The sequence below is a fragment of the Sus scrofa genome, chromosome 7 (assembly GCF_054392235.1).
Source record: "Sus scrofa isolate SSC_HxYL_T2T_F1_AM1 chromosome 7, Sscrofa_HxYL_maternal_Yorkshire_Landrace_v2.0, whole genome shotgun sequence".
NCBI lineage: Eukaryota > Metazoa > Chordata > Mammalia > Artiodactyla > Suidae > Sus > Sus scrofa.
This window is the reverse complement of record NC_139389.1, coordinates 22,330,686-22,357,697: the sequence shown is the minus strand read 5'-3', so window position 1 is coordinate 22,357,697 and position 27,012 is coordinate 22,330,686. Positions and strand designations below refer to the sequence as shown.

Here is a 27,012-nt window from a genome sequence, read left to right as displayed (position 1 = left end):
CAGCTGCAGCTCCGATTAGACCCCTATCCTGTGAACTTCCAAATGCTGTGGTTGCGGCCCTAAAAAGACCAAAAAAAAAAAAAACCTCTAAAAGCCAATACTCTGTTAATTTTTTCACACTCCTATGTGAAGATCAACAAGAATTTCTCAGTAAAATTTTTATCTTTTTTGGGGAGGAGTTAAAATTAATTAATAATTAGGAGTCCCCACTGTGGCTCAGCATGTTAAGAACCCAACATAGTATCCGTGAAAATGCAGGTTTGATCCTTGGCCTCCTTCAGTGGGCTAGGAATCTGGCATTGTGGAAAGCTGCAACATAAGTTCCAGATGCAGCTCAGATCTGGGGATGCTGTGGCTGTGTTGTAGCCCTGCAGCTGCAGATTCAATTTGACCCCTAGCTTGGCAACTTCCATATGCCACAGGTTCGGACCTAAAAAGGAAAAGGAAAAAAAGAGGGGAAATTAATAATTAAAGGCCAATACTCTGAAGATAAATTTAAGGATCAGACAATATAAACAATAACCAATGACAAAATAGTGCGGATTTGACAGCGGAGGGAGACCACAGGATCTTGTTTTACTCTTTCTTCTGCCATTTCATATGCAAATATATGAATTTTCTGGAAAATGTCATAGTCTGTTATCTTTTCCGTTTTTGGAGACGTATTCCCTTGTTTCTTCCTCTGCTCCTATTCTGTCCGGGGCTCTGTGTAGTTAAACAGCTGCAACAAACCATCCTGGCCAAGAATTCAAGTAGTTGTATGGTATTTGGTAAATTGGCTAGATTGACCTAGAGGTGTCTGAGAGAAGCAGGAATCCCACCTTTGGTGAATGGACCCTCAGGCCAATTGTTACAGGCCAAGCTTTAAATTTACCTTTTTTAGGAGGTCTTTTTGGGGTTACATTATGTATTCTTACCCATCCTTACATACAGGCGTCTTTCTGTTCATTGAATTTCCATTGTCTCAGCACCTCAGATGAAAACGTCAAACATTCTTTGAGCCCTTTCCTCTATCCCAGCCCCACACCTTGCTTTTGGTTCCCACGGCCACTGTCCTTTCCTGTAGACTCTTGCAGTAGCCTCCCAGCTGACCTCCCAACTTCCATCCAGTCTCTTCTTTAATCCCTCATTATTCAGCCATGCTAAATGTTTTAAGTGCTGTTCCAATCATTTCACACTTCTGAAAGAAAAAAAAATCTTCATTTGATCAGACTCCTTAGTGGTCCAGGTTTTCCATATCCTGGACCCAAGTTATTTTTACAACCTGGTTTTCCACTACACCAGGTATGCAGCCTATGCTGCCATAATTCATAATATGTGCTTTCCACACTTTCAAACAAGTATCAGCCTCAAATGCCTTCACCATCATAGGTAGATATTAAAATCCCTTTCATTGCTTCTTATTTAATTTTCATTTATATTGAGGACATGTATGTTCTAAGTTTTTAAAAAATAAAATAATACTATGGGCTTACATTGAAAAAGAGCAGTTCCTTTCTCATCATCCCTCACTCTCAATTCCTGTTCTCCTGAGGTAACAAAGTTTTAATAATTTCAGTGTTTTCTTCTATTTATCTCTATTTCTTAATAACAAGCTTTCATTGTATTTGGATTCTTTTTAGTTTTAAAAAGTATTTTTTTCTATATAAAATGAGAACTTTTAACCCTTATGTAACAAAGAGAAGGTGAGAGTGAAGATGAGAGATTGAGAGAGACAGAGAGAGAACTGTGCCTCTCTCTCCAGATACTCTTATATCATACTTTTTGGTTAGATCATCATGGAGAGTTTACACTTTCATGATTATATAAACACTAGTCACAATGGAATCATGTAATGAACTATAATTACCTTAAAAAAGTCTCCTCTCAGTTAGTTCTCACAGGTGATCAGATAGTACAATTCTTGTTGTTTTTGTTTGCTTGTTTGTTTTTAGAGACAAGACAAGGGATCTTCTCATCATCAGTCTGTACTCATCAACTGAGTTAACACAAATGTAACATAACTTTAAAACATCTTCAGGGGCCTTCTGCTGCATGCTAAGGGAATTTTGACAAATCAGCATCATTTAGGTGGGTCACTTTAAACTTAAGTTTTAGTGTTGACTAAAACAACAACAACAAACAAAACCATACCAGCAGTTTTAATTAATTAATAAGTCTCTCTGCTAAAGGTAATAATTATGACAAATTCATATCTAATTTCTTTGGTCCAACACTCTCAGAATTCATTTCCATGTACGGTCTCCAAATTTCTGCCCCAAATTAGCAAGGACCTGTAGCGTTCCTTGCCCTGTTTGAGCCTGCAGCAACCTAACCCTGTTTACCCAATGGGTATGGAGAGGGCCATGAGGAGACTGTTCCTTTGACTCTGCATCCTACTCAGTAAGAAAGCATCACAATTAAAAAAGATTTTATTTTTAAAACAGTTTCACATCTACAGCAAAACTGAGCACAGCAATTTTCCAAATGCTCCCTGCCCCTACGTGCACAACCACGCCCTTTATCAATATCCCTCACCAGGGTGGTACAAACATTACAACGGATGAATCTCCCCAGACACATCTTCATCACTCAAAGTCCATAGGAACATTATGGTTCACTCTTGGTACTGGATTTGGAAAAAATGTATAATGACCTGTATATGCCATTATAACATCATGTAGAGTAGTTTCACTGCTTCAAAATCCTTTGTCCTCTACCTAGTCATCCCTCCCTCCCCGCAAACCCTGCCAACCTGATCTTTTTCTGTCTTCACAGTTTTGCATTTTCTGAAAAGAATGTCATGTAGTTGGAATCATACAATATGTTGCCTTTCAGATTGGCTTCTTTCAGTTAGTAACAAGCATTTAAGCTTCTCCCATGTATTTTCATGGCTTGAGAGCTTGTTTTCTTTTTCAGCACTGAATAGTACTCCTTTGTCTGGATGTACTACAGTCTATTCATTCACCCCCTGAAGGACATCTTGATTGCTTCCAAATTTTGGCAATTATGAATAAAGATGTTAAACATCTGTGTTTAGACTTTTGTGTGGATTTAGGTTTTCAGCTCATTTGGGTCCATACCAAGAAGTGTGATTGCTGGATCATACGATATGTTTAGTTTTGTAAGAAACTGCCAGACTTCTTTCCAAAGTGGTTGTACTATTTTGTACTTCTACCAGCAATAAATGAGATTGCTTATTGTGCCATATCCTCACCAGCATTTGGTGTCATTGTTCTGGATTTTGACCAATTTAATAGGTGTGTAGTGGCATCTCATGGTTGTTCTAATTTGCATTTCCCAGATAACATGTGTCTTAGTCCATGTGGGCTATTCTAACAAAATGCCAGAGACCAGATGACCTATTAAAACATTTATCTTACGGTTCTGGAGGCTGGGAAATCCAAGATCATGGCATTGACAGTTTCTGTGTCTGGTAAGAGGCCACTTTAGAGAGTGCCTTCTAGCCGTAACCTCACCTGGTGGAAAGGACGGGAATTCCTGTGGGTTCTCTTTTATAAAAGCACTAAGCCCATACATAAAGATCCACCTTCATGACCTAAGCACTTACCCAAGCCTCCACTTCTTACATTACCTACGCCCTTAAGGTCAAGGTAGCTGGGAAAAATCACCTCCCAGTGGCTTCTTTAGTGATTCAGAAGAACCTTAGCATGTCCACTGACTTACCACACAGGGCTTTGAGTTAGGGAGAAAAAAAATGAAACCACTAAAAGATTTTTTAAATGTGACTTTGTAATAATAATTATAATTATTATATTCATTAATGTTGTTATGATTTCTATTGAGGGTGTACTTCATTCCTCCTTCATAAAAAATATTTTTTCCCGGTATCATCAAAACTTCTGCCAACCCAGGTTTTTTTTTAAGTCACCCTTATCTTCCTTGATTTTAGCAGGTGTCCCCATCAAAAGTCAATGAAGCACATGAATGAAAGTTTTCCAAAGGATTTCATTCTGATGGGCTTCACGAAGTATCCATGGCTGGATCTTCCTCTCTTCTTCGCCCTCTTAATCTCCTACATGTTCACGCTGTTGGGAAACATTGCTATTATTCTGGTCTCTCAACTAGATTTCCAACTCCAAAGTCCTATGTATTTCTTCCTCATGAGCCTCTCCTTTTTGGACCTCTGTTTCACCACCACAACTGTACCCCAAATGCTGGTCAACTTAGGAGGGCCCAACAAGAATATCACTTACATAGGCTGTATGATCCAGGCCTATGTGTTTCACTGGCTAGGCTGTACTGAATGTGTCCTGCTTGGCATCATGGCCTTAGACCGCTATGTGGCTGTGTGTAAACCTCTGAGATACTCTGTAATCATGAACCACAAGCTCTGCCGGCAGCTCTCCAGCACTGCTTGGCTCATTGGTCTGGCCAATTCTCTACTGCAGTCCACACTCACAATCCAGCTGCCCCTGTGTGGGAACCAGGAACTGGACCACTTCTTTTGTGAGCTGCCTGGTCTAATTAAGATGGCTTGTGTGGATATCACAGTCAATGAGCTTACTTTGTCCATGGTGGCCACCTTCCTGACAATGGGTCCCCTCTCCATGATTCTTATCTCTTATGGTTATATTGCCCAAACTGTATTTCGAATCCCTTCTGCTGATGGGAGACATAAGGCCTTCAATACTTGTTCATCGCACTTACTAGTAGTGTCTTTGTTTTATGGCCCTGGCATCTACATCTATATGCAGCCCTCAGGGGACAGCCCTCAGGACCTTATCAAAGTTCTGACATTGTTTTACTGTGTTATTACTCCTATGGCCAACCCATTCATCTACACCTTGAGGAACAAGGACGTTAAAGGAGCTTTGAGGAGACTTCTAAGGAGGGTCTTTTTATTCAAGAGAATATGAGAAAACAATGCTTTATTCTGAATGGGAAAGACCAACAACAACCTGAAGTATATCCTCCATTAAATAGATGTTCCATCAAAATCATGGAATCACAGAAGATAATACTCAATAGAATCTGCAGAGGAGGAATATTTTTCTGCATTCTGGAGACCTTCAAGAAATGCAAGGACAGGTTTGGAAGGGCATCTAGGAAACACAGAGGAAGGAAAAAAACACAGATGTGATCACTGTGGGAAAAGCTTCATGCACATCATGAATCCTATTGGATATCAGAGAATCTATACAGGGGAAAATCCCTATCAGTGTTGAGTGTGGAAGAAACTTCAGTCAAAATCCAACCCTTTTGGGGGTTCTCATTATGGCATAGTGGAAACGAATCCAACTAGAATCCATGAGGATTCGGTTCAAACTTTACTAAACCTCAGCGAATTCATACCGGAGAAAAAAAACCTATGACTCTGATGAATGAAAACCTGCAGTGGAAGTTCTGATCTTACAAGATATTATAGAATTCACACTGGGGAGGAACCCTGTGAATGTGACGAGTGTGGGAAGGCCTTCCATCTAAGCTCACATCTCACTGAACACTAGAGAATCCACACCAGAGAAAAACCCTGTATGTGCAATAAGTGTGGAAGAGCCTTCAAACAGAGGTCATATCTCTTTCAACGCAAAAAAAAGCACAAGTGATCAAAATCATGTTGTCTTAGTTACTGTAGTAAGACTGTTAAGCAGCATTTGTTCCTTGTAGAATTCAGAGAAGCCACTGGAACACTCTCCATATCTGTCTGAATTTCTCTGACATCAAAGTATCCACAGACTAGATTCTCTCTCAGAGTGAGCTAAGACAGATTTTCTATTTCTAGACATCAAGGCTGGCTAATTTAAAATATAAAGCTTCAGAATGGCCACTTTCATCCTAAACATAATTAAATCCAATTTACAGAAAAATGCACACCCATAACCCAGAATTGAAAGTACCATAACATTTTTCAAGTGAGTAGTTAAAGGTTTAGACATAGCTTTTTTTTTTTTTTTTTTTTTGTCTTTTCTAGGGCCGCACTTGCGGCATATGGAGGTTCCCAGGCTAAGGATCTAATCGGAGCTGTAGCCGCCAGCCTACACCATAGCCACAGCAACACCAGATCCAAGCCGCATCTATCTACAACCTACACCACAGCTCACTAGGCATTGTGAGCTAGGAACTCCCTAAGCATTGCTTTTCTTCCTCACTTTTTCTTCCTTTGTTTTATGAATCTGTGGCAATCAGTACCTTGGTAACTTGTTAGATGTTGCTTTAAAAGGGAGTTAACATGGGTGAGGAAAGATACTAGGTTCTAGTATCCACTATGCCACTGTGTGACCTTAGACAAGTCACCTACACATCTAGGCCTTAGATTCCTCATCTGTGAATTATGAGATTAGAATATATAATCTCTCAAAGATCCCTTGACTCTCTGCAATTGATTTTTGTGAATGTCATCAAGCCTCTGTATCTAATTCCTCAGACTGACATTCAAGAGCCCCCTTCACAAATTTGTCCCAATGAAGAAATATTTTCAAAAGAAAGAAAGAATGAAAGAAAATTTTCTTTACTAACCCTATTCTATTGGCCTCACTTTCCCCAGCACCCCTCACACAGGTACACTCGAGCTTTCATGCCTTTGTCTTCCATTCTTTCCCCTTCAGGCCCTGAATGCCATCTTTATCTTTGTTTCCCCAACTAAATTTGACGTATATCTTACTGTAACTCCACTTAGAATAAACAAGCTTTCTGGGTGCTGAACCTCCCAGAGACTGTATGCAGTATTCCTAACATGTCACTTAAAAGTGGGCTTGGGTTAAATATTGACCCTCTTTGGAATCTCTTGTCCTTTTTTTTCTTTTTCCCCAGTCACTTTACCATAGACATCACTTCTTTCTAATTCTCTGTCTTCCCTCCAAACTTGTATTTTCCTAAATATCAGTACCTGGGAGAGGCAGCAGAGACAGTGGGCTCAATCAGATTCAAGAAAAAAAAAAAAATGGAAAAGAAAATCCCAGACAGGGAGTCAAGGTACAGACACCCTACATCAGAAATTAGGACAGCTGCTAGTAAAAGATCTTAAAAATAAACAAAGTGTACCCCTCTTGTGTAAAAGAAGTCCAAGGGTAAATGGTTAAGGGTTGTTGCTTTTATTCCATGGAATCATCAGGGATCCAGGTCCTTTCCACCTTTTGCTATCCTCTGCATGCACCTTTTCTTCTATAGCACCAGCCATCAACTCTACATTCCAGTCAGCAAGAAGGGCACAAAAGGGACTCTGAGGAGTTCCTGCTGTGGTGCAGCTGGTAAATGATCTGGTGTGGTGGCATGGGTTTGATCCCCAGCCAGGGCAGTGAGTTAAGGATCTGGCATTGCCACAGTGGTGGTGTAGGTCACAGCTGTGGCACAGATTCAGTCCCCGGGTTGGGAACATCCATATGCCATGGGTGCAGCCAAAAAAGAAATAGACCATTACCGGTTCCCCAGAAGACCCCAGTTGTGCTCCCTCCCAAACTATTCTTTTACTACTCCCCATTGTGACTGCTAACACGGATGTTAGTTTTCCCTGTTTTGGACTTTATATAAATTAAATCATGAAGAATGTATCTTTTGGTGTGTGGCTTCTTTTGACTTGCTATGTTTGGGAAATTTATCTCTGTGGCTTTAGCTGTTGTTCATTCGTTTTCATTGTTGTATAGTATTCCACTGCAGAAATTATTTTTTAATCCATCCTACTGTTAATGGACTTTTGGTTTTTTTCCAATTGAAAGTTATAAAAAATACTGCTAAAGTGTGTCTTAGTTGTAAACATATATGCAGTTCTGGTGGCAATATAAGTAGAAGTGAAAATCCTGGGTCATAGAATATGTGTATGTTCAACTTCAGCAGACATAGCAAGAGTTTCCCCAAGATGGTATTGCCAATTTATATGCTGATTAACACTGTATGAAAATTTCAATTGTTCCATAATACATGCCAATGTTTGGTAATGAATCCTTTCTTTTTTTTTTTTGTCTTTTTGCCATTTATTGGGCCGCTCCCACGGCATATGGAGATTCCCAGGCTAGGGGTCGAATTGGAGCTGTAGCCATCCGCCTACGCCAGAGCCACAGCAACGCAGGATCCGAGCCGCGTCTGCAACCTACACCACAGCTCACGGCAACGCCGGATCGTTGAGCCACTGAGCAAGGCCAGGGATCGAACCCGCAATTGCACGGTTCCTAGTCGGATTCGTTAACCACTGCGCCACGATGGGAACTCCTAAATCCATTTTTAACAGAAATTTCATAGTTCAGTTTGTGGTTCCTTAAGAAATACCAAATGACCTATCATATTGGCAAAATTCAAAAACCTGAAAGCACACAGCTGGGCAGACTGTGTGAAAACAGGCATTATTGCGCATTGCTGTTGAAAGCACAAAATGATACAACCCTTTTAGAAGACACTTTTCTTTCTCCTCTCTTCTTTGTTCATTGAAGCATTTTTTTGTTAAAGAAAAATATTAGAAATAATCCAAATACCCCTCCCTAAGAGACCACTTGAAAAGAATTATGGTACAGTCACACAATGGAGGACTATGCAACTGTGAAATGAAAAAAGTGACGATTTCTATAAAAAGATTTAGAATATTTTCCAGGCTATTCTATTAAGTGATAAAGCAAGTTGCAAAAGAGTATATTTATGAAGGTAAAGGGGGTAAATGCTTATTTTTGCAAAAGAAAAGAAGAGATAAGAGAAGGCATTAGGAAGGAAAGGATAAATTAAAAACTAATGAAAATGAGGCATGAGAGTATAGGAGATAAAAGAGTTAGTGATGAAAGCAAAATTCCGACTATAATATATAATTTTGGTTTTGTACTAAGTTTTGCATGTTCAGAAAGAAAATGAAAAGGATGAAAGGAAAGCAAATCCTGAAAATGAATATATCAGAAACAAATGACAAACAGTATATCAAGTTTATAACATAACACCATAGAGAAAGAATTCAAATAAGGTATGCATATGTACTCTGATTATACTCCCCCAATGGGATATACTTCAAGAACAAATAAAGCAAGCAAAGAAATTTTGAACTGTACATAGTAGTGATGTTGATATTTTAATTTTGAAATTAAAAAATATATATTGTCAGGGAAAATTGAGGGAATATATCTATGTGTTGGGAACCTGGGTTTTCACTGTGGGAGAAAGGAAATCAAACGTGGAATGGTGAAAATGAAAAAAATCCGTGGAGTTGTATATGCATTGGAAATATAAAATCCCTATCATATTATTAAATATATGATATATTCAATTATATATTATGTCATATATAATTATATATTACATACAATGGATTTTTATATGTATATAAAACATATATAATGGATTATACCTATGTTCTGGTTCTAAGGTCCGCTGAAAGGCCTAGTAGCAATGAGCTTATCTATTACTCAAAAGCTAGATCTTGGCTTCTATATATTATTCTCCATTATGAGGAACCGTAGCTTCATGGAGTCACAATGGACTCCAAGTCTAAGGCCAAGAAAGTATAAAATGAGCCTGGAATATCTTGTGCGAGAGGTAAAGTGCACAAAAACTGTTTCTTTGCAAAGAATGTCAACTAATAACCTTAGAGGGAAGGTGCCCTAGGTTCCTAATCTGCTCAATTACATCTAATTCACAGGGTTGTTACGCAGAGTGAATTAGTGTCTGTAAATGAGTTAATACGCATAAAACACGATTAGGTGTTATTATAACCCCCCCTTTGTAAGAAAATATGCCACCTAGCGCCCATCTACGCCTAGACCGGGGGATTGAGCGCCGCGACCACAGAGGTGCGAAAACCTCCGGGCTTACTAGACTGAACGCGGCCAGAACCGTTGTTCCCGCGGAGAGCGGCCGCCGTGACGCACTTCCGGCCTTTGTAGAGTGTCCCGGCTGCGGTTGTCAAGGATTCAGAGGTGGTGCCTCGGATGTTGGGTGAGCTTTAGAATCGGGCTACGGCAGGTCCGGGCTGTGCGCCACGACCCCGGACTGGGTGTGGGAAGGAGGCAGCGGGTCTTGACCATAGCTCAGCTGGGACCGGTGAGCGGCAGAGGAGGCTGCCTGGAACCTGGAAGGGCCTTGTTAACCAAAAGCCAGGGTCCTTGCCCCCGCCCCCAGCCCCCTTGGTCTCTTCCAAAGCCTTCCAATTACTCTGTCCTCCCACCGGTGCCTTTTTGAACGCTCGTTCCCCGCATCTTAGGATAAAGGTAGATTCGGACATCTAGGGTCGTTTCTATTTTCTCCACGTCTACCAGTCTCTACCGGGGACTTATTTTAAACAACAAGCAAAGGTAGTTTTATGACATGCCACAGTCTCTCTTGGTCTGATTCATTCAAGAGTGTACAGGCTCGTACTGCGACCCACACGCGCCCGCTGTGCCCAGTCCTCCCCCTCCCCACATCTGTTGGCTTTTTTTTTTTTTTTTAATGAATATTTTACATAGCACTTAATGTGTCAGCCAGCACTGTTCAAAGCACTTTCCAAATGTTGCCTTGTGTACTTCTCATAACTATGAGGTAGGCACTGGTTAATACCCTATCCTTAGTTTTTAAACTTTTGCTTGCCAATACCTAAGAATAGTGTTGGGTTATTTTTACAGTGAATTACAATGATTTTACTTAAAATTAAAAACATTTAAAAACTAAAGGTCATGAAATCTATGGGTGAGCTATGACCAGGGTTGGTCGTGAAATCTATGTGGTGAGCTATGACCAGGGTTTTTTGGGTTTTTTTATTTTATAAAATGGGATTTAAAAAATGAGTATCTATCACATAAGAATATAAGTGTTTTGTAAAAAAAAAATACTTCATTTATTTCTATATGTGTATTTCACACATGCAAAGACACATTCATATACACATATATGTTTGTGTTCTGGGTCACAATATCAAATGTTTCTTACTGAGAATCCTGGTTAAAAAAGTTTGAAAACCTCAGCCCAAAAAATGGTGCTTGGAAATCACTAGGTCAAAAAATTGTTTCAGAAAATTGCCGTCATTAATTACTATCCTGGTTAAGATTGTTTGTAAGCTTTAAGTGGTCATCAATATTTGTCTCTTTGTTAGAACAGTTGCCCACTCTCCATCCTCAAGGAGCTTCAGAGAGAAACAATTTCCAAGAAGTTAAAGGGCAAGAAAGCTACAGTTCTGTTTTAAAAATATTAAGACTGGAGTTCCCTCGTGGTTCAGTGGGTGAAGCATCCAGCCTTATTACAGCTGTGGCGTGGGTTGCATCCCTGGCCTGGGAACTTTCACATGCCATGAGCGTGGCCAAAAATATATTAGAACTAATATTTTCTTCATTTTAATATCTATGAGCCAAAACCACTTCGGTTGACTGCTTTCTGATTCTTTTGCCTTAGTGTTTAGGTCCCTAGGATACTTAAATCTTTCAATTAAGTTTGTAAGAAAAATAACTATAGTGGTGATTGAGAATACTTTAAAGTTTTACCAAACTGCCAGCTTCTTTGTGCCCTTTATCTGTGATCTTGTTTTATCTCTTTATCAACCTAGAAAGAGAGGCAAGGTTGGCTTTAGGATTCCTGTTTTACGGATCGAGTAGACTAAGGCTCAAAATGTGAGGCCGAAGACTGGGGGGGAGGTACCTGGAGGATGGATCTCAGTCCCACATCTTCCGCACTCCGACCTCCCCTGATTGGAGGGACTCTGACTCTCTCCCCCAAGCGCGTTCTTTTACTCTTCATTCTGTCTTTTTATTGTCTTTACTTTCCCTCCCTCCTCCATTTTCGTTCCCTTTCCTCCTTGATTTTTAGTGTCATGTGTGACCACTTGGGCTCAGAATGTTTGTTTACCTCCACTCAACTCCAAACTTACTACAAGTCTAGTGTCTTACCATTCCAATGGAAACCCAGTATATTCAAGTTGATTTATTTAGGCTGATTCATTCAGGATGATCGAAATGTTCCCTTTCTTCAATAAAACTGAGTCGGGGGGGGGCATGTTTTTATTTTCCTTCCTATATTACCGTCATCAGTATATGCATAGTCCTTATCATTGATCATACATTCATGTTCACTAGACACATTTACTAGTTTTGGTATAAATATTCCCAGTGTCAGCAGAAAAGATTTTCTACATTTTAATATTTTTTCTCTGCAAATTATTTTTTAGATTTTGGGATTTCCAGAAGAAAAAATCAAATTATCAAGAATAGGTTCTTTTTCTAACCTATACTTTCTTTCTAAATAGTTAAGCATTAAATGGCCACAGCCTTGGCCCTTCAGACTCCAGAGATGCAGGGAGGACTTATAGCAGTGAAAGTCAAAGAGGAAGAGAAGGACCATGCCTGTGGGCAAGAATCTGGCCAGTCAAGAGATAACCCGCACACCAGAGAGATCTTTCGTAGACGCTTCAGGCAGTTCTGCTACCAGGAGACCCCTGGGCCCCGAGAGGCTCTTCGAAGACTCCAGGAGCTCTGCCATCAGTGGCTGAGACCAGAGATGCACAGCAAGGAGCAGATCCTGGAGCTGCTGGTGCTGGAGCAGTTCCTGACCATCCTGCCTGAGGAGCTCCAGGCCTGGGTGAGAGAGCACCGTCCAGGGAGTGGAGAGGAGGCAGTAACTGTGCTGGAGGATTTGGAGAGAGAGCTGGATGAACCAGGAGAGCAGGTGGGAAGAGGGGAGCACAGAGATTTGTCCTTGTGTGCTTAAGTGTGGCATTTCAGTGCAACAAGATGAGGAAGAGGAAAAGCTGGGTATCTTTATGTCTGACTGGATCTGTAATAGGCTCTTTTTTTTTTTTTTTTTTTTTTTGTCTTTTTGCCATTTATTGGGCCGCTCCCTCGGCATATGGAGGTTCCCAGGCTAGGGGTCGAATCGGAGCTGTAGCCACCGGCCTACGCCAGAGCCACAGCAACGCAAGATCCGAGCCGCATCTGCAACCTACACCACAGCTCACAGCAACGCCGGATCCTTAACCCACTGAGCAAGGGCAGGGACCGAACCCGCAACCTCATGGTTCCTAGTCGGATTCATTAACCACTGCGCCACGGCGGGAACTCCTGTAATAGGCTCTTAATCTTGCTGCCATTTTTTCTCTTTGCCAATTGCTGCTGCTTCTTGGGGTTTTTTGTTTGTTTGTTTGTTTTGTTTTTTGTTTTTTGTTTTTAAACTTACTTTTGTTTTTGTCTTTGCCAGCTTCTTAACCCTTCTTTTCCTATCCAGTGGACCTGAGAAGGACCTGTAACATCTTCTCTCATGTTTGGTTCCCAACTGTCTTTAATTTTTACCAGGTCCCAACCCGTGATCATGTACAGGAAGAGCCTGTGAAGGGGAAAACAATTCTAGGAGCAGCCCAGGAGTCGTCAAGTGGCCAGCATCAAACTCTGGAAGAGCAGTCTCAGTGCAACTTGGAAGAGTTGTGCCCAGCTCAGGAGACTGGTGAGGATTAGAATTTCCTCAGGAAGCCTAACTCATTCCCTGAATGTTCATCAATCTGGCATGTTTACATAGTGTCTGCTATGGGCCAGGCACTGTGCTAGGTAATGGGATACAGTGATGAGCAGAGTAGACGTGGTTCCTGCCCTCAGGAAGTTTACAGTCTGGTGCCAGAGGCAGACAACAAACAAGCAGTTATGATACAGAGCATTTCTCCCTGAATTCCAGGTGTAATTTTTTAGAGTGGGAAAGTAAACAGAAAATGTGGTTGCTTGTCCCCTTCTGCCCACTCTCCTAAGTAGTTTTTTTCTTTGGAAATAAGACAGTCATGCAGTCCATTTATTATTTCAGATGATAAGGCTGGGACTTGGAATGCGGAGTTAGCCCCAAAGAGAGAGCTGTCTAAAGAAATGAAACCTCTGGTAGAAGTAACTGAAAAACTGAATGGTGATATTATTCGGATGCCTGAATGTGGAGAGACCTGTGAGCACGAAGGCAGACTGGAAAGGCAAAGGGTAAGCTCTTCAGTGGAGAGACCCTATATCTGTGGTGAATGTGGGAAAAGCTTTACCCAGAATTCCATCCTCATCGAGCACCAGAGAACACACACGGGCGAGAGGCCCTATGAGTGTGATGAGTGTGGGCGGGCCTTCAGCCAGCGGTCAGGACTGTTCCAGCACCAGAGACTCCACACTGGGGAGAAGCGCTACCAGTGCAGTGTTTGTGGCAAGGCCTTTAGCCAGAATGCTGGGCTTTTCCATCACCTCAGGATCCACACAGGGGAGAAACCTTACCAGTGCAATCAGTGCAGTAAGAGCTTTAGTCGACGTTCTGTCCTCATTAAGCACCAGAGAATTCACACTGGAGAAAGACCTTATGAATGTGAAGACTGTGGCAAGAACTTCATTTACCACTGCAACCTCATCCAGCATCGGAAAGTCCACCCTGTGGCTGAATCCAGCTAGCTCCTTGGAACAGGTAGGGCAAAATTTCCTGACGTCACATCACTAGGCAGGGCAGCAAGGGTCCTGGTTCTGCTTGGTCCCTGAGAGAACAGTAATAGTTTAATCCTCTCCTATGGGAAGCTCCAAGGAAAGCTAGTGAAAATGTCCTTATGTTTATGCTGAGCGAAGCATAATATCTTAAGTATATCTTTCAAAATCTCTTTGGTCAGTTGATAGCCATAACTGTGCAATACTGAATATTGTGTTGACTTCATCAGCATAGTCTCAAACACATTTGTCCAAAAAGTTTTCTAGGTGTGCCTCAAGAAAACCCCTTTGGGAGTTCCCATCCTGGTGCAGTGGAAATGAACCTAAGAATCATGAGGTTGCGGGTTCGATCCCTGGCCTCGCTCAGTGGGTTAAGGATCCAGCATTGCCATGAGCTGCGGTGTAGGTCACAGATGCAGCTGGGATCTGGTGTTGCTGTGGCTGTGGCTGTGGCCGGCAGCTTTAGCTCCTATTCGACCCCTAGCCTGGGAACCCTCCATATGCCGTGGGTGTGGCCCTAAAAAAAACCAAAAAAACAAAAAAACCCTCTTTCATCTCAGTTTTTAAAAACTTTTTTTTAAGTCAAAGGTAGTTCACTGAGTAATTTAAAAATAATTATAGGACTTCCTGTCATGGCTCAGCAATTAGTGAACCCGACTAGTATCCATGAGGACATGGATTCGATCTCTGGCCTTGCTCTGTGGGTAAAGGATCTGGTATTGCTGTGAGCTATGGTGTAGGTGGATCCAGCATTGCTGTGGCTGTGGTGTAGGCCAGCAGCTACAGCTCCAATTCAACCCCTAGTCCTGGGAACCTCCCTATGCTGTGGGTGCAGCCCTAAAAAAAAGACAAAAAAGAATTACAGTAGGAGTTCTCTTATGGCTTGAGGACCCAGCATTGTCATTCCTGTGGTGTGGGTTCAATCCTTGGCCCAGGAACTTCTGCATGCCAGGGGAGGGGGCAAAAAAAACTGCAGTAAAGTCCGTAATTTAAACTATTAGATTAGTTTCCATTCTTATTAAGATGTGATAATTTGCTTTTTATACTAAAGGTGTCAAATGAATCCTCCCATAAATATACAACAGGTTTCTCCTTATAGTGTTTTAGTAATTCAGACTTCAGTTAAGAACCAAGGGATTAAAGCAAGCCTACGTTATAAGTACATCAGTGGCTGGTCATAAATATTGCTCATTATTTTAAGTTTGTACAAAGGCCAAGAAACTTAGCTAAAAATCTGATATCTCACTTCAGATCTTTGTTATAAAAACATAAGCCTCTTTGCATTTTTCCTGTGACTTAGCATTTTGGGGTTTTGCTTTTTTTCTTTATTTAACCTTTCTTTTTTTTTTGTCCTTTTGCCTTTCTAGGGCCACTCCTGCAGCATATGGAGGTTCCCAAGCTAGGGGTCTAATCTGAGCTGTAGCCACTGGCCTATGCCAGAACCACAGCAACGCGAGAGCAGAGCTGCATCTGCAACCTACACCACAGCTCAGGCGACGCTGGATCCTTAATCCGCTGAGCAAGGCCAGGGATCGAACCTGTAACCTCATCGTTCCTAGTCGGATTTGTTAACCACTGAGCCATGACGGGAACTCCCTATTTAACCTTTCTTATAGAAAAATTTCAAACATATACAAAAGTAGAGAGAAAAGTATGATCATTCTTGCCTGTTGATTGCTTTTTATAACCTCCATGCTTCTCAGCACTACCTATTGATTATCACCAATGTCATGCATTTTAAAAGAAATTCTTTCCCTTAACGCTGATTGTTACCAAGTTTTGTACTAAGGCTAGGAGTCAAAAAAATGGAAAAATCTATGTGATAATAATCTAGATTGGAAAACCAAATACACAACAGGTAACTTAACAATAATAGAAACACTGTAAGTGACCTTAGAGATCACTTCTGCATGCCCTTCTTTGACAGATACAGAAAGAGAAGCTCTGGGAAGTGGCTGTAAGATCATACAGCCAATTAATGGAGCTGGAACTAGAACCCTATCTCCTAATGCCTCGTGCAATGCTCTTCCCACTAAGCTGCTGGAAGCATTCTATCGCCATAGAGAAGTTAGAGCGCTTATAAGGCATTGAGGATTTGCTTTTAGTGCAACAAACATCTGTAAACATCTGTTTCAATAAATGCACAGCCTTTCTATTTAATTTACAGTAGAGTTCCAGGAAATATTCCTCCCACTTATCTCTCATTTGAGGTATTTTGTATGTTTTTGTACTGAGTATTTTTCACTTTAAATTTTAATTTAGTTAGAGGGACTTTTTATTTTTTTTATTACTCAGTGAATTTTATTACATTTATAGTTGTATAACAATCATCACAACTAACTTTTTATAGCATTAGAAGAACTTTTTAAAAAAGATAATTCTTGGAGTTCCTGTCGTGGCTCAGTGGTTAACAAATCTGACTAGGAACCATGAGGTTGCAGGTTCGATCCCTGGCCTTGCTCAGTGTGTTAAGGATCCGGTGTTGCCATGAGCTGTGGTGTAGGTTGCAGACTCGGCTCGGATCCCCCATTGCTGTGGCTCTGGCATAGGCTGGTGGCTACAGCTCTTTTTTTTTTTTTTTTTTTTGTCTTTTTGTTGTTGTTGTTGTTGCTATTTCTTGGGCCGCTCCCGCGGCATATGGAGGTTCCCAGGCTAGGGGTTGAATCGGAGCTGTAGCCACCAGCCTACGCCAGAGCCACAGTAACGTGGGATCCGAGCCGCGTCTGCAACCTATACCACAGCTCACGGCAATGCCGGATCATTAACCCACTGAGCAAGGGCAGGGACCGAACCCGCAACGTCATGGTTCCTAGTCGGATTCGTTAACCACTGCGCCACAATGGGAACTCCCTACAGCTCTGATTTGACCCCTAGCCTGTGAACCTCCATATGCCATGGGAGCAGCCCAAGAAACTGCAAAAAGACAAAACAAAAAACAACAAAACAAAGCAAAAAAGATAATTCTTTCTTCACCTGGTTCTAGCATCAAAACAATATTTTAAAAAGTCCCTGTCTTTCTTTCCCATTATAGGTAGTCATTTACTAGTTTGTGTGTATTTCAGTGTTTCTTTACATAAGTACAAGAAAATATGAATATATCATCTTATTACCCTGATTACACAGAATGATGGCATACTATTTACACTCTTCTACACCTTGCCATGTTCATGAAACAATATAATCTTTAGAGATTTCTACATTATAACAGAGAGCTTCCTCATTCTATTTACAAGAGGGTAAGATCGCATTTGTTGGTGCTCCATCATTTAACATACTCCTACAGATGAAAAACCATGCCTTTAAAAAGTTACGTATTGTTTCATTCTTCTCCTCAGTTCAGTCCAAATCACACCTTTTCTATTTAAAAGTGAACAACTTCCACATACGCTAGGAAGCAGGGTTTGGGTGACTGTAATTGCACATAATTCCTCACTGGAGAAGTGATGGTTAGTGGTTTTCAGTTTCGTGTAGTTTGCTCTGTTATGTATTCTTATGCCTAACATTTCACACTACCTGTGTCACTACTTGTGACTAATTGTAGGTATTGTCAACAATCTTAGATAAAAAAAAGAAAATCTTAAATTTCCCCAAGAATGTATTTTATTGTGTCTTTTTTTTAGGGCTGCACCTGCAGCATATAGAAGTTCCCAGGCTAGGGGTCGAATCTGAGCTACAGCTGCCAGCCTATGCCACAGCCCCAGCAACACCAAATCAAAGCTGCGTCTGTGACCTATACTGCAGCTCATGGCAACGCCGGATCCTTTAACTCACTGATCGAGGCCAGGGATAGAACCCATATCCTCATGGATCCTAGTTGGGTTCATTACCGCTGAGCCACAGTGGGAACTCCCAGATCAAGCTTTTAAAGGATGTATGTTTAATAGACTGAGTTTTTATACCTGCAGTTGAAGTTTGGATGTTTGGTTTGTTCTGTGCCTGATTTTTGTTTTATTTTTAACAGCTTTTCAAAAATTCTTAATTTTCCCAACAACTGGTCAAACACTAAGAAACAAAATATGTTATATATGCTTTGGAGAGAGATGTACTGCTTAGACTGCAATGATGAGTAACATGATTAAAATGACTGATAGTTCACCAAACTAACTTTCCTTGTTTTCTGATATTAATTGTGCTAATTCTCTTGTGCTAATTCTTTTTTCTAGGATGCACATTCCTCATGTGAGGAAATATCTGACTTAACCTATAGACAGTGGCATGTAGACCTTGACTTCTGTGATTATTCTGTCTTCCTGGCCAGTTCTTAGTTATCTCCCTCTTATATTTCTAAATTTCCCTCACTGCTCTCCTTTCTTTTTCCACCCTGGCTCCTTTTATTCAACCTCTGAAGTCTCTAGTATTGATCTCCTTTCAGGTGTTCCGTGGCCCAGTATCCATCCTTCCTTATCTAATCTGAAAGAGCAGAGTAGTCAGTTTCATGGTTGAGCAAAGTGTAAAAAATATTGATTCGAATTCAACTATATACCTTATTGGTCCTTGAAGAACAGTCCAGCATCCCTTTGAGTACTGTTAGGACCGTGGACACGAACTACATCAAGAAATGGCTAAACATCAGCGTTCCCATCATGGGAACTAGGAACCATCATCTAACTAGGAACCATGAGGTTGCTGGTTTGATCCCTGGCCTCACTCAGTGGGTTAAGGATCTGGTGTTCCCGTGAGCTGTGGCGTAGGTCGTAGACGCATTTTGGATCCTGCGCTGCCGTGCCTGTGGCTGTGGCTGGCAGCTGTAGCTCTGATTAGTTCCCTAGCCCTACAAAGACAAAAAGAAAAAAAAAAAAAGAAGTGGTTAAATATCTTGCAATGAAAACCTGCCTAGAAATGTAGATAGAGCCCTGAGGATTTACTTTCATTATAATTTTTTAAAGTAACATTTCTTTCTTTCTTTTCTTCCTTCCCTTCCTTCCTTTCTTTCTCTCTCTCTCTCTCTCTCTTTTTTTTTTTTTTTTTTTTTTTTTTGCTTTTTAGGGCCACATTGGCAGCAGTTGGAAGTTTCCAGGCTAGCAGTTTATTCAAAGTTACAGCTGCCAGCCTGCACCACAGTCACAGCGGCTTGGGATCTGAGACACTTCTGTAGCCTACAATGCCAGATCCTTAACTTGCTGAGCAAGGCCACGGATAGAACCCGCATCCTCATGGATACTAGTCAAGTTCTTAACCCATTAAATCACAACAGGAACTCCAGTAACATTTATTTCTTAAAGTTAGCATGTGCATAATAGCCAAAAAACAAGCAAATAGGAAGCAAAAAACACAGTTATCCATTATCACAAGCAGTTTACAGTTTGATGGGTCCTCCTAGGTCTTGTTTGTGTATCTGCACAATGAAACATCCATTTTTATGTAATTAAGATCATAGTTATGTATTCATGCTTTTTCACACATCATGAATATTTACCATTTCAAAGTCCCAAAGCTATATGCATATTTTATGTTGATAACTAAGAATATACTACACCAACTCAATCTGGGAGGAAAAAAAATGTAATCTTGCCTTTCTTGGTGACAAAGATTTCATAAAAGACAAAAATGGCAATAGGCCTGTAGATAAAGATATTGGTAAAGTTATAAAAATACTACATTCCCTTAATGTTCAATTAAAAATGACATATGGAGTTCTCTTGTGGCCTAGTGGTTAAGGATTTAGCATTGCACTGCTGTGGCTTGGAATTGATCCCTGGCCCAGGAATTTCCACATGCTATGGGCGTGGCCCCCCAAAAAGACACATAATGCAAACTTTCACTGTAATTTTGATTTGTTTTTTCTTTTTTGTCTTTTTTTTTTTTTTTGCTATTTCTTTTGGGCCACTCCCGCGGCATATGGAGGTTCCCAGGCTAGGGGTCGAATCGGAGCTGTAGCCTGGGGCCTATGCCAGAGCCACAGCAACGCCAAATCCGAGCCGCATCTGCAACCTACACCACAGCTCACGGCAACGCCGGATCGTTAACCCACTGAGCAAGGGCAGGGACCGAACTCGCAACCTCATGGTTCCTAGTCGGATTCGTTAACCACTGCGCCACGACGGGAACTCCTTCACTGTAATTTTGAATTGAAGGTCAGGACTCCAGGAGAATCACATCTCTGTCCATATTTTGTATTTAGAAATGACTCTTTATTTTCTATATCTGATAAAACTTTTCCTTTAAAAAACATAATTTATAGGGGAAAATCACTTTATATTTTTCCAGTAAGACAAAAATTATCTCTGAGGAGATTTTTAAATAAAAGTAGGAGTTCCCATCATGGCTCAGTGGGAGGATTTTCACTGTGAGGATGCAGGTTGGATCCCTGGCCTCCCTCAGTGGGTTAAGGATCTGGCATTACCATGGCAGTGGTGTAAGCCTCAGCTGCAGTTCTGGTTCAGCCCATTGCTTGGAACTTGCATATGGCACAGATGTGACCATAAAACAAAGTCTATTTAAAATCAAAATTATAAAATATGAAGTATTTTCTGTGGAAGAATTTTGAAATATAAAATATATACCAATATACATGTGTTGTTAGTTAAATGCTGAGTTAATAACTGAGTAAGAAGTAGGTTCTCTGCAGAGGAAGATGGAGGATAGAGAAAAGTGTTTTTGGCAAAGGAAAGGTGAAGCAAGACTCCCATTTAAGGCAGGCCAAGAGTTCCCTTCATGGCTCAGTGGTTAATGAACCTGACTAGGAACCATGAGGATGCAAGTTCTATCCCTGGCCTTGCTCAGTGGATTCAGGATCTGGTGTTGCTGTGAGCTGTGTAGATCAAAGATTTGGCTCGGATCCCATGTTGCTGTGGCTGTGGTGTAAGCCGGCAGCTGTAGCTGTGATTCAACCCCTAGCCTGGGAACTTCCACATGCCGCAAGTACGGCCCTAAGAAAAAAAAAAGGCCAAAAGTCAGGAGTTTTCCAGTTTGGCTGGGTCATGGAGTTCCTGCAGAATGCAGGAGTGGGAGAGTGTAAATAAGGGCCAGACTGAGAGGGCCTTGAACACTTTGCTAATGAGTTGAGTCTTTGATAACAGTGTAGAATCCTCGGAAGTATTTGTGTGTGTGTGCAATAGGAGCTTTTTACTATAGAATCAGAGAATACTGAGCTTTAAAAAGAGATTTGGGGAGTTCCCATTGTGGCACAGTGGGTTAAGAATCTGACTGCAACAGCTTGGGTTGCTGCAGAGGCATGGGTTTGATCTCTGGCCCAGCACAGTGGGTTAAAGGATCAGGCATTGCTACAGCTGCAGCTTAGGTCACAGCTTCAGCTCAGATTCAGCCTCTGGCCGCAGAATTTCCTTATGCCATGGGTGTGGCTATTAAAAAAAAAAAAAGATTTTGGAGTTTAGCCATTTCATACCTACGTGAAGTAAGTGAAACCCAAGTGGTTAAATACTTAAATTGATCTTCCTAGTTTTTAATCACATTATAACTTTTTAAAACAAAACTATGAACAAAGATCATTGTGAATTTTATGTAGTTTCATGGACACTTAGACTTGGAGCCCTGAGACACATTTTAGAAATCAGCAAAAACCAAGTGAGATGGAAAAAGAAAAAGGTGAACAAAATATGAGAACATAAAAAGGAATCAGAAGGCAAAATTAGACACTAAAACCCTGGCCAACAATGGTGACCAAAGAGAAGGAAAAATAAAGAGATGCAGAGACAGCTTTACCAAGAAACGTGCTTCATCTTCGTAATACTTATTAGAAATCTCTCCATCTCAGTTTTTTCAAGTGTCTTGGGTAGGAGAGTCTTAAGCGTGAAAATAGTCACTGCCTTCACTCATTTTAGTACTTCCATAAAAAGGAGAACAGCACAGTCTATAAATTGCTGTGGTGTTTTTAGGTCTCTTTGGACCAACATCCAGACTTCCGTGCCAGCCACCTTAGCCTTTGAGGAAGCCTCTGTTTCTTGGTGCATGCTTGTATTGCAGTCACCTGGGCTGTTGGAGGTGCAGTTGCTTATGCCCCCATGCCTTATTGACTAAATCACTGGTTGGGTTACTTAGAGCGACCTGATGATTCAAAGATTTAAAACAGTGTAGAACAAGCCGACTTCTGCCCCTGTTGTTGCCATTTCCCTTAGGTGGATGTTGATTACTGCTTCTGACCCTGGGAACAGAGTGGAGGTAGCTGACAGTTGGAATCTCAGGAGACTGCTGAAGAGGGACCCTGAAGGCTGAGAAGACTGGGTCCTAACGGAATCTAGGGTTGCGCAGCATCGGGTGAGAGTGGCCAGGTGTCCTCAATGGAGGAGAAATATATGAGCCCAGACTCTGTGGCTATTGGACACCACAGGTTATGAGCCCTCGTGGATATGCCTGCCTGATCCGATAAGAGGAAGCCTCTGAGCACGCGGACGCGGGGCCGGGTGCCAGACCAACTGCTGAGATGACGGGTGCTCCTGATTTTCCAGAGAGGCTGCCGGGGAGCCGGCCGGCACGCGTCCCAGCATTGTGACGTATTTCCGGTTCCTCGTGCGCGCTGTGCCCGAAAGAGCGTTTTTCAGTTGTTGCTTCCAGAGCCTCAGCAGGTGCTGGTGGGAGCTTGGCTCCTTCTCCCCGCGCAGGGTACTTTATACCTCTGCAGAGATCTTGGGACTGGAGGCGGGGATGTGGACCCCTTTTTCTCAGGCCTCGCTTGGGTTCCTCTCTCTTGCCTTTACATAGACCCCTCAGGATTCGACTTTCCGTGTCGGCGCTTCCGGGCGTTTCGGAGATACAGAGAAGTAGAGGTGGGTCTCTACGGATTACCTGTTTCTCAGGTGAAGACAGATTTACCAGTGAGGAGCCCCTCTCCAGGGTCCGTTGGCTGACGGATCCTTAAGGCTAAAATACGGTTTATTATACCTTTTCTGAATTAGCATGAGTAGTTTTTTAGCTTTAATTAAAATCCCTTATATAATAATGGTCATATTTGTATCATAGAGGCTCAGCTCTTTAAAAACATACTATAACGTGATCCTCACAGTTCTGCAAAACAAAGGGAAGTACTCTGTGAATTTCTGTGGCTAAGGAAACAGATGCAGAAGCGCGGCAGAGGAAGTAGGGGAGGGTGGCCTCTCATTACTGACAGGTAAAAGTAGAAGCCCAGGTTCCACCTTTGATTTCCATTGAACTCCTCACCGTCGGGTAGGGGTGGGAGTTCTGGCTTCCAGAAGATCACCATAGACACTGTGTGAGTGCTGACTTCTTACTGCTGAATGATGGTAAAAGTCCTGACTCCCCAACTGGCCCTTTTCTGACATTGCCTCGTGGTCACCCTCCCCTACTTCCCCTGCCACAATAATTTAGAGGAAACCAGTTAAAACCTAAGGTTTAACTCCAGAGTCTCATAATACAGAATATCCTCATTTCAATTTAAAGAAATAATCAGAATACCAAGAACCAGGAAGATCTTAAACTGAATGAAGAAAATTAAAAGATGCCAACACCAAGCTAACAGAGATGTTAGAAGTAGTCTGACGAAGATTTAAAGCAACAATGATTTAAAAAAAAATGCTTCAATGAGAAATTGTGAACACATATAAAAGAAATGAAAATATAGAAAGTCTCAGCAGGGAACTAGAAAGTCCTAGCCCCCCCCCAAAAAAAGATATAAAAGAGAACAAAAAATATTGTAAAATTAAAGCCTATGGGTGATCTCAACAACAGAATGGAGGAGTTAGAGGAAAAGAATTTGTGAACTAGAAGATAAAACAGAAATGACCCAATCCAAATAGAGAGAAAACAGACTTGGGGGAGGGGGGCGGTGAGGGAGCAAAGGGTAATAGGTTGGGAAAAAAAGTTCCTTAAAATTATGTTCACTTCCTAGTCACCAGAACCTATAAATACTACCTTATGTGGTAAAACTGAATATTATTTTATATAGAAAAATAAGGATCTTGAGAAAGATTACCCTGGATTATCCAGGTGGGTCATATAAGAAAGAGGCAGAGGGAAATTAGATACATGAGAGAAGATGGTAATGTGAAAGTGGAGGCAGAGATTGGAGTGATGTGGCCTCAAGCCCAAGGAACACCAAGCCATGACCAGCAGCTCTAGAAGCTGGAAGAGAAAAACAGGGTCTACCCCAGAGTGTCTGCAAGGAGCACAGCCCTGACCACACCTTGATTTCAGACTTCTAGAACTGCGGAGAGAATAAATTTCTGTTTTAAGCCACAAATTTGTGGTAATTTGCTCTAGCAGCTAAAGGAAACAATGCTAAGAACCTCTGGACATGTGCAACTATAGAAAAGATGTAATGTTTATGTTTTGAAGTCCCAAAGAGGATGGGGCTGAAAAAGTACTGGAAGAAATAGTGGCTGGAAACTTTCACAAGTTGGCAGTAGACACATACCTACAGATTCAAGAAGCTGAGCAAGTGAGAACAGGAAAAACCCAGAGAAATCGATTCAAAACCACATCACAGACTTCCTAAACCCAAAGACAAAAAATTTTGAAAGCAGTCAGAGAAAAATGACATCTATAGGAGAAAATTCAAATGACAGTGGATTTCTTATGAGTAATAATGGAGGCCAGAAGCATTGACATGGTTATTGTTATAGATCTGAAAGAAAGGAACTGTCAAGCCAGAATCCTCTAATTGGTGAAAATAGCTTTCAAGAGTGAAGGGGAGAAGTTCCTGCTGTGGTGCCTCGGGGTTGCAGCAGAGATGTGGGTTCATTCCCTTGCGGTGGCAATGGTTAAAGGATCTGGTGTTGCTGCAGCTGCAGCACAAGTTGCAGCTGTGGCTTGGATTCAGTTCCTGCCCCAAGAACTTCCATATGCCATGGATACAGCCATTAAAAAAAAAAAAAAAGTGAAGGGAAAAATTAGGGTATCAGATGAGTTAGACAGAATTGTCACCTGGAAACCTACCTTTAAAAATACCAAGGAGTTCACTCTTGTTTGTTGCAGGTTGAGGATCTGGCATTGTCACTGCTGTGGCTTGGGTTGCCGCTGTGGCTCAGGTTTGATCCCTGGCCCAGGAACTTCCACATGGGGGGTGGGGGTGGGATGGCCAAAAATAAGTAAATCAATAAAAGTAAAACATGGCAAAAGGAAGTTCTCTAAATAAAGGAGAACTGAGAAAGAAGAAAGAATATGGATAAATGTAATAAGCTTTCCTTCTCTTGATTGTTCTAAATTATGTTAAACTGTTGAAGCAAAAATTATAATACGGTCTGATGTGCTAAATATATTTAGAGGAAATATCTAAATTCACTTATAAATGGGAAGGATAAAGGATGTAAAGGGAAGTAAGGTTTCTATACTTAAACTGGTGAAATGATGACACCAATAGAATGTGATAGGTTGTTTATAATGTGACATTGACATCTAGAGCAACTACTAGAAAAGCTATACAAAAAGATATACTAAAAATATTATAGATAAATCAGAATGCAGTTAAAACATCCAGCTTACAAGAAGGCAAAGAAAAGGAAAATGAGAAAACAAATATGAAATGGCAAAATTAGAGGAGTAGAGAACAGAGTCCTGGTTGCCGTTAATGTGAAGTTGGGAGTGAGAGGGAGTTGGGTTTGTTCACCAAAGGGATTTTTTTGTACTGATGGAAATGTTCCGTATCCTGACTGTAACAATGTAAATACTCTTGTGACATTGTACTATAGTTCTGCAGAATACTACTATTTGTGGAAATTTGGTAAAGTAAAAGATCTCTGCATTGTTTCTTGCAATGTCTATGAATCTATATTACAATAAAATTTAATTTAAAAAACAAAAGAAGCATAGTGTTTTGTGATATGAGAAAGTTATATTGAATTCAAATTTCAGTGTTTAGAAACCAAGTTTTATTGGAACAAAAAAAGTTGGTCTTTAAGAAAACCAGTTGATTAGTGTTAAATTATTATTTATTTATTTTGTCTTTTCTTGGGCCGCACCCAGGCTAGGGGTCTAATCGGAGCTGTAGCCACTGGTCTATGCCAGAGCCACAGCAACGAGGGATCCTAGCCGCGTCTGCAACCTACATCACAGCTCACGGCAATGTCAGATCCTTAACCCACTGAGCTAGGCCAGGGATCAAACCCACAGCCTCATGGTTCCTAGTCAGATTCGTTAACCACTGAGCCATGATGAGAACTCCCTAGCGCTAGATTAATTCTGTCTGCAACCTGACTTCCCCCTTACCATGCAACATAATAAATTCACAGGTTCTGGAGATGAGGGGAAGAGTAGACTCTTGGGGCTGGGTCAGGGGGTGGATTTGTCATTACTCTGCTTAACACAGGTAGTATGCTGTCAAGACCTGTCAGTCACTCTGTAGCAGTACATCAAAATATTTTCCTTTTTTTATAGCTGCTTAGTATTCTACTAAGTAGTTATGCCACAGTTTATTTAATCAGTTACCTATTGATGGACATTAGGTTGGTTTCTGGTCTTTCAGCTTGAATACGAATGAGTAACCTTGTGTGTATGTCTTTTCATATATCTTTGAAATCAAGATATATGTCATGTCAACATATCTTTGGGATGGATTTTCATAAGGGGTCTTTAGGGAGAAAGGGGTAAACATATGTTTTGCTACATTTTATTATTTTTCCAAATAGGGGCCTACTGAATAAATAGTCAAACTTCTGGATTTTTGCCAATCTAATGGCAGTTCACTGTAGTTTTTAGTTTGTTTATATTTTGATTAAAGTTAAGCATCTTTATAGATATTTGAGAGCTGTTACAATTGCTTTTTCTTTCTTCTTTTTCAGCTGCACCTGAAGCATATGGAAGT

General features: G+C 41.1%; 3 protein-coding genes across 18 annotated transcripts in view; all 3 read left to right on the top strand.

Annotated features, from left to right (window-relative positions):
- The first annotated feature begins 3,914 nt into the window (after window positions 1-3,914).
- On the top strand, window positions 3,915-4,859 carry LOC100522686 (olfactory receptor 2B11-like). Its single transcript, XM_003128233.3, has one exon. The coding sequence runs from the start codon at window positions 3,915-3,917 to the stop codon at window positions 4,857-4,859; it is 945 nt and encodes a 314-aa protein (XP_003128281.3).
- A 4,931-nt stretch (window positions 4,860-9,790) lies between these two features.
- ZSCAN23 (zinc finger and SCAN domain containing 23) lies at window positions 9,791-26,012 on the top strand. 13 transcript variants are annotated; one of them, XR_014809814.1, is made up of 6 exons: window positions 9,791-9,846; window positions 12,122-12,540; window positions 13,164-13,311; window positions 13,660-14,286; window positions 22,376-23,295; window positions 23,343-26,012. XR_014809814.1 is itself a non-coding variant. In XM_084967729.1 (5 exons), exons 2-5 carry the CDS (start codon window positions 12,133-12,135, stop codon window positions 22,397-22,399), a joined length of 744 nt encoding a protein of 247 aa, XP_084823855.1. In that variant the 5' UTR covers window positions 9,791-9,846; window positions 12,122-12,132; the 3' UTR covers window positions 22,400-22,540. The 13 variants fall into 13 exon arrangements, 2 of the variants coding, with proteins under 2 accessions (XP_084823855.1, XP_013832991.3); XR_014809817.1 differs by having other exon boundaries at window positions 22,376-23,189; window positions 23,561-24,217; XR_014809824.1 differs by lacking the exons at window positions 22,376-23,295; window positions 23,343-26,012 and adding exons at window positions 15,830-16,695; window positions 17,114-17,875 and having other exon boundaries at window positions 12,122-12,453; window positions 13,660-14,611.
- Window positions 14,051-27,012, top strand: part of ZSCAN12 (zinc finger and SCAN domain containing 12) — a 38,947-nt gene continuing 25,985 nt past the window's right edge. For 3 of the 4 annotated variants that reach the window (XM_084967706.1, XM_084967687.1, XM_084967701.1), the window contains exon 1: window positions 22,790-23,023. The gene's annotated coding sequence lies outside the window, so the exon portion shown is untranslated. Of the gene's footprint in view, window positions 14,287-22,789; window positions 23,024-27,012 lie in introns of those variants that run through there. The other variant, XM_084967688.1, reaches the window with a different exon arrangement.